This window comes from Lissotriton vulgaris, chromosome 11 (genome assembly GCF_964263255.1).
Source record: "Lissotriton vulgaris chromosome 11, aLisVul1.2, whole genome shotgun sequence".
In the NCBI taxonomy this organism is placed as follows: domain Eukaryota; kingdom Metazoa; phylum Chordata; class Amphibia; order Caudata; family Salamandridae; genus Lissotriton; species Lissotriton vulgaris.
In genome coordinates this window covers 227,172,428-227,184,017 of record NC_141699.1, presented here as the reverse complement: position 1 = coordinate 227,184,017, position 11,590 = coordinate 227,172,428, and the positions used below count along the sequence as shown (strand labels likewise).

Genomic DNA, 11,590 nt, shown 5'->3' with positions numbered 1-11,590 from the left:
ACTGATGTAAATAACGCTTTACAACTTCAAAGCTTTCATCCTCCAAGTTTGAAGAAGAATCTTCCTTTCTCGCAATTTATGAGACTTAAAAGGATTTGTTCAAAAACAAATGACTTTGAAGAACAAGTGAAAATTCAAACTAGGAAGTATCAAGAACGAGGATATTCTCAAGAGATAACTGCACAAGCTAATGCACGGATCCAAGCCATGGATCGACAAAATCTATTGAAACAAAAACCAAGAAAGGGAAGGAGAGACACGTATTTGTGTCGAAATTTAGCACAAGCACACACAGGATTAAAAACATTATCAATCGACACTGGATTCTCTTGGAGAATGAACCGGACTTTCAAGGATTGTTCAATATGAAACCGTTATTCGCATTCACCCGGTCGAAAAATTTAAAAGAGATTCTAAAGGCTTCACCCAAGCACAATCGACAGATATCATACAGAGGTATGAGGAAGTGTGCCAACTGTGTACATTGTAATAATGTCATAATTGGAGCAAGTTTACATCATCCCCTGTCTGGGAAAGAAATCAAATTATTCCATAACTCAGACTGTAATTCTTCGAATATAATTTACTACATCAAATGTCCCTGCGGTAAATTATACGTAGGCAAAACAGAAAGGAAACTCAAAGTTCGAATTTCTGAACACAAAAGCCTGATTAGGAACAAAAACATGAAAAGCAGCTTAGCTGCACACTGGACATGGGAAAGACACAGCATAACTCAACTACAATTTTCAGTGTTGGAACAAGTTTCGTACTTTGAAGGTATGGATCGGACCTGATCCATCCTCCAAAGAGAAACATTCTGGATAAAAAAATTGGGGACCCAAGAACCAAAAGGGCTTAATGAACGTATAGATTATTCATGTTTTTTGTAATTTAGAGCCCTATGCTACTGTTGATATGTGCACATGTTTCAGAGTAATCAAATTTGAATAATTGCAACCATACTTGAAATGTAGTAATGTTGAACCTATATTGTTATGACATGCATTCATGTAAGAATTCTGAGTTCATTTACAATGTAAACACATGCACATTTGTTTATTTCATGTCACTTTTTACTGAGTTTGATTAGTTTCAAGACATTTGAGTGGAGCTCCTTTTAATACGTTTTTTTACCTCTCTAAGATGGCGCCCGTTTTGGGATGATTCACTGTTTTGTTCAAACGCGGTTTTTATTACGAGGATTTATTTGTAATTGATGAGGTAGAATTTATGAGTCTGTGGATTATGTTGTCAGTCGTTTTTGTTTGTCTTGTAGAATATCCGCAGAATTTAGATTCTCGGCTACCACCTAGAGATGGAAGTCGGTTTTAGTCCGTTTTTGATTTTGCCGGCACATTAGAAACGCGAGGTTCACACTTTCAGCTTGTAGATCGGAGGATTGTTGCACCGAGATTACTGTGGTGAGAGAAGGCTAAAAGAAGATTTTCATTATTGAAGGTACATAGAATGATAAGCGAGAGAAGTATTTAGAACTATTAGATTATTTTTGAGTTGGGTACTTATTCTAGTCATTGCATTATGACAGATTGAGAAATTTCCTAGTTACCACAAAGGAAAGTTTCAATTCTATTAAGGAGGCGGAGGCGAGGATTTTGCTAGTCCTTTCTCCATTTTATTGGACAGCAAGTTAGTAGTAAAGAAAAAACATCACATCCAGGACTACCCAAACCAACATGGCAGCGGTAGCCCTGGTAACGTAACAACCAATTAGAGTCCAACAGTTCGTATATATGGAGTCCCAGCTGTTAGTCCTTCCTCTTTCGTGGGAGCTGCCGCAGGGAAGAAGTCATCCAACCACTAGTCCGTCTTTTGATCGGAGCCTAGGGAAGAGAACAAAATAATAATATCTCGTCCAGAACAATGTCGAAGAATTCAAGAACATTGCAATGGCGTAACATAACGAAATACCGATAGAGCTTAATCAACATTGCACAGCTTATCAAAGAAAACATTAAAAACTCAGAAAAAGGTATACTCCCTTAAACGAAGTAACACAACATAGTCCAGTTACGGGAGGGCAGGCTCGATAAAGCCTGGGTGGGAAAATCCTCGCCTCCGCCTCCTTAATAGAATTGAAACTTTCCTTTGTGGTAACTAGGAAATTTCTCATTCTATGTCAGGGAGCGGAGGCGAGGATTTTGCTTGTTCAAAGCCTACTCACCACCAACGACGCAGCCTCATGCATTGGCTTGAAGTAGAACTTTTTAAAAGTCGAATCTGAAGACCAATCCGCTGCATTCATGATATCCTCCAGGCGTCCACCTACCTGAATAGCCTTGGAAGCCATTGCACCTCACATTATCCACCTGACCCATCTGGCAATGGTGGGAGAGGAAACAGCCTTGAACGGCTTCTTGACCGCTATAAGTAATTGTCTTTCGCCCGGAGGGCGGAGCTCAAGAGTAACATCCTCATATGTCTTAAGGCAACGAACAACACAGAGCTTTGGCGAATCTGGGAAAGCCGGGTAAGTTACTGACCTGGTATTACATTTAGTTCTTCTTGAAACAGTAAATGTAACCCCTTCTGGGGTAAAAACCCTGGCTGACACGTCCAGTGCACGAACATCTGAAGCACGTTTACATGAGATCAAGCAGAGGAGAATCGCTAATTTGGCCGAAAGCTCCTTGCGGGAAAGGTATTGATTATCCTGCCAGGACTTTAGAAAATTCAAGACCACATTAACATCCCACAAACCTGAATAACGAGGTTCTGGGGGGCGCGAAAGGCGAATACCTTTAAGGAGTTTACAAACCCAAGGGTGCTCCCCAACCGGAGAGCCATCAACGAGGGCATGCCCAGCAGAAATTGCCGACCTGAAAGAATTAATGGTGCTATACGCCAATTTCTTTTTGAAAAGATCAGCGAGGAAGTTAATCACGTCAGTGACAGAGGAGCCCATGGGATCCAGGTGTTTTCCCACACACCAACGAACCCATCTGTTCCATGCTGATCTATACCGCTTAGTGGTGTTAGGAGCCCAGGCTCCTCGAATGAGGAGCTCAGCGTCTCTCGAAAGCGAGTCACAAGTCCAACGTCCCCTGAAATCCTCCATGCCATGAGATGTAGATGGCCCTGGAGAACCAGCGGATGTGGGTGACCCAATGGATCCGTCAGAATGAGGTCGAACGACGGAAGTCGAAGAGGTTTGTCAAGGACAGTTCCAAAAGAGAAGGGAACCAGCATTGAGCTCTCCAGATTGGCGTGATCAGAATCAGAGAAGCTCTCTGCCTGCGGACTTGAGCCGCCACCCTTTGAATGAAAAGGAAAGGGGGAAACGCATAAGCTGGAAACATGGACCAGTCCTGTAGGAAGGCATCCACTGCTTCCGCCCCCGGATCCGGTTTCCAGCTGTAGAAACGGGGAAGCTGGGCGTTCCACCTGGACGCAAATAAGTCCAGTACTGGAAGACCCCAAAGGTCCGAAATCCTCTGAAACACTGAAGGATCCAGTCTCCAGTCGCTGGCATCCCGGAAATTCCTGGATTGCCAATCCGCAACCGTGTTGAGATCGCCCGGGAGATACTCCGCCGTGACGGAGATCTGGCGAAGAAGGCAATAGTTCCAAAAGTCTTTCGCAAGTTCCGCTAGGACCTTGGAGTGCGTGCCTCCCAACCGATTGATGTACCTGACCGCAGTCGTGTTGTCCATCCGAAGAAGCACACAACACGAAACCTTGGTCGAGGTGAAGGAGCGGATCGCGAACGAGCCCGCAAGAAGCTCCAGACAGTTGATATGGAGGTGAAGTTCCTCCTCCGTCCATCTGCCGCCCACCGAGAGGGAGCCACAACGGGCGCCCCAACCCTGGCGACTGGCGTCTGACTCGATCACCAGATCCGGATGGGAACCGAAAATCGCCTTCCCGTTCCAGGCATCCATGCGATCTAACCACCAGAGGAGTTCCGATCGGGCTTCCAGATTCAAGGAAATCAGTTCCGAGTAAGTAAGACCCTTGCGGAGGTGAAAAGCCTTCAGTCTCTGAAGAGCCCTGTAATGAAGAGGGCCTGGAAAAATGGCCTGGATCGATGACGAGAGTAAGCCCACAATCCTGGCCAGTTGGCGGAGGGATACTCGATCCCGCCGAAGAACCTTGCGAATCTCCTTCTTGATCTTGGAGATCTTTTCGGAAGGAAGGTGAAGAGTCGCATCCGTAGTTATGATCAGAAAGCCAAGGAAAGTCATTTCCTGTCGGGGAAAGAGGTCCGACTTCTGGGCATTGATGATGAATCCCAGAGACTGAAGGAGGGTTATAGTAACCTGAAGATGATGAAGAAGGAGGTCCTTGGACTGACACATCAAAAGAATGTCGTCCAGATAGACAATCAGACGAATCCCTAGGGTCCGGAGATGTTCTACCACCGGGCGCAGGAGTTTGGTAAAGCACCAAGGTGCTGAGGAGAGACCAAAGGGAAGTGTAAGAAACTCGTAAACCTGATTCCTCCACAGAAACTGGAGGAATCGACGATGAGGAGGAAAGATTGGAACCGAAAGATAAGCATCTTTCAGGTCCAAGCGAACAAACCAATCGTTCTGTAACAAAAGGTCCCTCAGAAGATGGATGCCCTCCATCTTGAAGTGTCTGTAAACCAACCACTCGTTGAAGGAGCGGAGGTTGATTACTGGTCTGAACCCTTTGCCTTTCTTTTCCACCAGGAAGATGTTGCTGAGGAAACCGTTTGGGTGAAGCGCCGAGGGGATAATGGCGCCTTTTTGTAACATCGCCTGAACCTCTAAATCGACAAGTTCTTGGTCTGAGACAGAAAACACTAGAGGACGAGGACGAGAAAGCTGAACGGGGGAACCGTAGAATTCGATGTGAAACCCCTGAACCGTCTCCAGCACCCAAGGATCTGAAGTTAATGACGCCCAGGCCTGGGGAAACAACGCTAACCTTCCCCCCCATTTGAACCAGAGAGATGATTCGAAATCTTACCATTAAATCCTCTGGAGTTGGACTGGAATCCACCACGTCCTTTGCCTTGGCCTCTGCCTCCTCTGGAGGGGTAAAAGGTACCCTGCCGTCCATCGTTCCAGCCATTATTTCGTTTGTACTGGCCTCTATTGGGGCCTTGCTGGACCTGACGGCCGGAAGAGCGACCCCTGCCTCTGCCGGCCCCGCCAAAAACCTTTCTGGGGAAGAATTTTTTCATCGAAGCCTGAGCCTTGTCCAGAGCCGAAAAGGTTGCCACAAACTTACCCAACTCCTTAACAAAGGGGTCACCAAACAAAGCACCCTGTGCTATAGGGCCTGCCTCTGAAGACGACAACTCCCCTAATTTCGGGTCAATCTTAAGCAGTAAGGAACGTCGTCGTTCTGCAGAAAGCGCGCAATTTGCATTGCCAAGAAGGCACATCGCCCGTTGCGACCAACCAGCAACGTCATCAACAGACATCGGTAAGCCCGACTCCTTAGAACGTTGGGCCGTTTCAATAATTTTAGTGAGAGGGCCCACCACATCTAGAAGCTTGTCCTGACAGGCTTTCCATGACCTATCAATACCCTTTTTGGGGTCTTTAATATATTTGGCAAAGAAGGTACACAACTTGGGATCAATCTCAGGGGTGCAAGCTACTCTAAAGGGAAGGGAAGGGCGAGGGCACTCAGAACGCAGACGGAGTCGGACATCCTGAGGTAAAGGCTGTCGAAGCTTAGCTGCGACATAATCAGCAGTAGACTGCTCAGGAAACCACTCCGATGACCTAGGTCTTACAATCGTGGATGGGTCAAACATATTAGGAGGTGCCAGATCACCCTCCGTAAGACTAGGAGCACTGGGCTTAGGGCGCCAAGATCTGCTCACATCAGAAAAATCCTCTGAGGAAGCATCCTCATCCTCATCCACGTATTCGTCCTCCTCATCATCTCCCTCAATGGGGAACCCTTCCTCCGGGTCAAGGTCCTGGGTGGCAAAACCACCAGTCTCTCCGGGTGAGTCATCCCCCCGGTAGGGTGCGCTTCTAAGCGTGCGCACACTCTTACGGAACACTTCAGATAGTTTACTGAAGCCCTCCAGGTGCCCCGCGTCACGCTTCCTGGCCGTACTTGGTAGAGCACACGGAACACCACTGGGCCCTGCCCCACTGTCCCCCAAAACACCAGTGTCATTCTTAAAAACATGGGCTGACAGTCTGTTTACACTGTCCTGCAGAGGTGCCAGAGCTTGGGCTATCGCCGAAGATAGAAGCTTGTCAACCTCTGCAGGAGGGTGTAAAGGGGGCAGTTGTGGCTGAACAGTAGGAGCCACCATCTCAACAGTTGAAGGACCGGACTGCATATTAGCAGAAAAACTGGTACCCATACACAAACACCCCAACTAAATACAAGGGGAAATCCCTTCACACAGGTACCAAGCAGGCTAACACAAAAGAAAACCTGAAAAACCAAAATTCTGACAGAAATTATAATTAAACTCACAAAATTTCAGTCAGAAAATACTTCTTGCCGTCTAAAACGGCGTCAGTGTGAGGGAAGAGGCCGAAAAATGACAGAAGCGCAGTGCCTCAGCGCGTTTCTACTCAAGCGCGAAGAGCGCTGAGGAGAACAGCTGATCGGCGTCAGAAGCCGACACCAAGATCGCGCACGCGCGAAGAATGAACGCTCGAGCTTAAAGCCTACCGCGTAATAGAAACACAGCCTACAATAAGGCAAAGTCAAATCCAAACAATCGCTATTAAATAAAGCTGTCAACAATCACACAAATAACTGCCACGACAAAGATATGAAGAGCGTGACTTATCTTGCCGAGGCAGCAATGGAGAAAGAGGAAGGACTAACAGCTGGGACTCCATATATACGAACTGTTGGACTCTGATTGGTTGTTACGTTACCAGGGCTACCGCTGCCATGTTGGTTTGGGTAGTCCTGGATGTGATGTTTTTTCTTTACTACTAACTTGCTGTCCAATAAAATGGAGAAAGGACTAGCAAAATCCTCGCCTCCGCTCCCTGACATAGAATTCAAGAAAGCTTCTGTGAGCGCTGAGAGGCATCGGGATTAGCGAAGATTTACTAGTCGAGTTCACGAGAGGAGGAGAATCGGTAAGAGGTTGTCATTGTTTTCCGCTCTAGGTACTCGAGAGGTGCGATTTGGAATTGAGAAGGTTATAAATGTTCGTTTTCTTTACAGATGGCATTAGATTTCTCGTGCAAAGATCTATGTAAGCAAGATCATAGTTTTTTATGAGCACATGGGTGTGGTGGTAGTTTCTTTCACAAACCTAGATGGGTTACATCACAGGACAGTTATGCATGTCTTTAAAAGGTTCACTATTATGAAACTCTTGTTTGAATGTCAATTGTTTTGGTATTCTCCAGCTGGAATAGGCTACTGATGGATGTATTGCCTTGTTTTGTAGAAATCAATACCTCAAGCATGACCCGAAATGCATTGAGCATCTGAGAGCATCTGAAAATGGAAAAGAAGAATTCTTTGGAAATTTATTTGCTGTAATTCTCTGTTATCTTTTGTAAATCAAATGTTTGAGTAATGTAACGATATTTACATATTTTTCGTGATGAAAACGAGTTCAATTGCATAAGAATAAATGTATAGAATTACATGAATCAAAAGTGACTATTTATAAATATTGTTTGAAATTTATAGAGGTATAACCCTAGGCTACAGTGCGTAGAGGTTGGGACTCATGGTCTCAAGTTAGGGAGGTTCAAGTAAGGACACGGGGTAGACAACCGTGTTACTTCTGCAGCACGCCAACAAATTTATGAGTGAAAATTGAGAAGAGCCTCAAATTACCTTGTTAGAAAAATTATTAAGAAAGCGTGTGCATCTCTGTGTATTTCATCCATTTAACATTGTAACATGCTTTTTCCCTTTGTAATTTATGGAATAGTAACAATGCTGATAATCTTGTTGCTTATAATATGTCTGCTTGTCTTAGCTAAAATACTGCGCATGAGAACCCGGCATTAGAAATTAATATTTCAAACTTGCTCGTGTCTCCATTTACTCCCTGTTTTGGACTGGTATGAGAGTATAACGAAAGAGTGTTCATGTGTTCCATATTGCCTGAGGTATTCTAAGTTCCATGTTCTGGGTTGTCTAATCATTGGTGTTATGGAAGAACCAACGAGACACAGATTGCTAGTCTGGTAGGGGATTTTGGCTACTAAAAGGAGTTTTGGCACACCCTAATTCACTGAGGTTCCAAGTCTCTATGCACAGTTCTGTTTAGGAGCAGAATCCCTGCTACAGTGATGCGTTTAATTTGTTGATCCCTGTAATGTTCCAGGTTAGTAGGTTTAGATTTTTATTAGTATGCTGACAATTTTGTACCTCTTCGATTGATTCTGAAGTAGCTATTGTTTTTGCTTTGATTAAGCCAATGACCCTAGAAGCTATCTCCAGTCATCCTTGCTACCAGTTGAGGAATATAGGCTCCAAGACTGAGGCTGTTTAAATTGACATGATCAACCATCCTTGCAGTGGATGTAACTTATGATATCATTTAAATGGATTAAATCTGTTGTGCAACCTTGTGGGTTCTAAAAGACTGATTTTGGCTGTGTGTTGTTCTTCTGCGCCCTTATCACCCTATCATTGTTGGGGCCATGCAGTGGGAGAGGATACTTGTAATCAGTGTTAATTGCGATTCTCATATTACTATGACTAGAGAATCTGGATTTCATTAATAACACAGAGGTTGTCATTATGCATTATTCCTTTAATACAGTCCAAAGGGTTCCAGAATAGAACAATAGCAACACATGAAAGGCATGACCCATCAACAATCTACCTCTTTTAAATATGGAGGAAAATAAGTTCATGAAACTTGAAACATCAAAACGATCTTCTGAGGAGCAGGATGAAGGAGAAGGAAGAACGAAGGTAAAACCAAACGCCAGACGACACGCAGTTAAGGAGCGTTACCTGAAAAAAGAAAGAAGTAAATATCTCTTGAATGTAAAAAATAGTGTAAAGCTTATCAAGATAAAAGAACAAGAGCTGAAACTAGTGCTGTTAATAAAAAGGGAAGTAATAAACTGTAGCAAAAACAGCATTAAATTATTGTAAGACCACCAAGGGGTGGGGTGGGATGGGAGGGATAATGTCAACCTCTGTGTCTTTAATGAAATCTAGATTCTCCAGTCATAGTAATATGAGAATCGCAATTTCATTACAAGAAGAGAGGCTACATTATGCATGTTGGTAGCTTTGTAAACAACTTAGGACATATGTTCAATAGGCTGGCAATAATGACGTGCAAAGGTGCTAGCTTTTGACCAGTCAGCAACTTTGAGAATGTTGTTAAACTTGCCTCCAGACCAGAGAGATTTACTGGCCTTAGCATCTCTAAGGGAGTGAGCTTGAAATGTCTTTAAGTCAATACCTGCTAAATGGAGGTCTAGGTTATGCCTTTGTGGGGTTTACCACGGGATATAAGTAATTGGTTAACATTCTGAGGCCAAAGAGCAAACATTCTGCGATCATACTCTCTCATGCAGTCCACAACGCAAAGTTTTGGACATAAATCAAAACGTGGGTAAAATATTGAATCAGACATAGTCTTTGTTCTTCTATAAATCTCAAATTTGACTCCGAACATGTTATAAGATCTATTCGTAATCTCCAGGGCTTTGACATCAGAGTCCCTTCTGCATGAGATTAGGCATCGTAGATTAGGCATAGTAGAGTAGCCAGCTTAATGGAAAGGTTTTTTCTATTGAGGAGAGTATTAACAGGCCAGTTATTGAAAAGATCAAGATTAGTTTGACATCCCAAAGACTTTCCTATTTAGGTTTAGCAGGTCTTCTTAAACGAATGCTTTTCATCCACTACAAACAATGACATTTTTATCTACCATTTTACCATTGACAAGGACATGACCAACAGAAATAGCTGATCTATAGTATTTGATATAGCTGTAGTGAGTGACTGGGGCCCAACACTCTCTGAGGAGAGTTGCAGCCATCGCCGAAAATCCTGAGATTTCATTGGATCTTCTGACACTCTAAAGGCAAGAAGGGTTAAACTCTCGTTCTGAATTAGGGGCTGATCTCCCCCGTCTACGTCTGCAAGAAGATTCTCTAGGGTAGGAATTAAGAAGGGGGGTTGCAATCTAGTTATGGAGTGGTGGGGAACCATGCTTGGGATGGCCAAACGGGAATTATTAGGACAAGGAAGCACTGATCCTGTCTCACCATCTGAAGAACTCTCTGAATCATGGCAAAGGGAGGGAATGCATACACCTTTTCTCCTTTCTAATATTGTAGAACGACATTGACTGCTAGAGCACCCGGGTAGGGCATCCAGCTGAAGTTGTTCTCCAGATGAAAGGTTAGTTTGCTTACAAATAAGTCTATCTTAGAGGGCCCCAGATCTTGTTTAGGGTACTGAACACGTAAACATTGAGTTTCCTATTGTGGTGATCTAACAGGAATCTTGAGTTCCAGTCTGCAGAGATGTTCGATTTCCCCGGAAGGTATTCCACTTTGAGAGCGATCTTGTGTTCCAGACAGAATATCCAAAGTTTATTTTCTAGATTCGAGAGGTCTGCAGATTTGGTGCCTCCCAGACTATTTTATATAGGCTACCACAGACATGTTGTCCATCTTTAGAATGACTGACCTCCCCTGGAGAGAGTGTTTGAAGCCCATGAGGGCATAAAGCCCAGCTGTTAGTTCTAAATAATTTATGTGATCACCAGATAGTTCCAGTGTTCTGATTGAGAAGACAAGCTCCCCAGCCATGAAGGCTTGCATCTGATTCTAAAACAAACTCTGGTTTTGAACCAAAGTTTGCTTTTTCATTCCATGTGTCTAGGTTCTCGAGCCACCAGGCTAGTTCCGATTGGCTTCTTGATCCAGACAGATCCGATATCTGTACTAGAGGTCAGATCTCCGGGCTCTCGCCTGTTCCCTTTGGAGGGCCTGATAGTTGAGGGGAACAGGAAAGATGGCTTGGATGGAAGAGGAGAGGAGACCTAGAAGTCTGGCTAGCTCTCTCAGAGATAAGTCTTCCTGTTTCATGACGTGTCTTATTTCCTTCCTGATTTTGGTAATCTTTTTGCAAGGTAGTAAAAGCAGACATTTGAATGTGTCTACTGTGAAACCTAAGAAGTCCAGAGATCTGGAAGGGGTCAGAATTGATTTTTCTTTGTTTATGATGAATCCTAATTTTTCCGGGAGATCCATCACAGTCTTCAGGTCTTTGGCTAGTTGTGAAGTATCTTGAGACATTATAAGAATGTTGTCTAAGTAAATGATTAATCAAATGCCCCGTATTCTTAGAGATGAGGCAACAGCTTTCATGACCTTGGTGAAGCACCAACGGGCAGAGGAGAGTCCGAAGGGGAGAGCCTGAAATTGGTCAAGTTGATTTTTCCAGACAAATTGAAGAAAGGGTTGGTGGGATTCGACCATAGGAATGGTGAAGTAAGCATCTTTTAGGTCCAGTTTGACTAGCCAGTCTCTCACTAGAAGTAAATCCATCAAGAGATGGATGCCCTCCATCTTGTAGTGTCTGTAAACCAAATTTTTTTTTTGGTTCTCTTAAGTTTATGACAGGTCCCCAACCTTTGTCTTTCTTTTTTACAAGAAAGAGTGTGCTT

The 11,590-nt window shown here is 44.0% G+C and overlaps 1 protein-coding gene across 1 annotated transcript; it reads right to left on the bottom strand.

Annotated features, from left to right (window-relative positions):
- Window positions 1-1,754: 1,754 nt before the first annotated feature.
- Window positions 1,755-6,322, bottom strand: LOC147679564 (uncharacterized). Its single transcript, XM_086944732.1, has 2 exons — window positions 4,957-6,322; window positions 1,755-1,844 (listed from the first exon to the last, which is right to left on the bottom strand). The coding sequence occupies exons 1-2, from the start codon at window positions 6,320-6,322 to the stop codon at window positions 1,822-1,824; spliced, it is 1,389 nt and encodes a 462-aa protein (XP_086800858.1). The 3' UTR covers window positions 1,755-1,821.
- Between the last annotated feature and the right edge of the window lie 5,268 nt (window positions 6,323-11,590).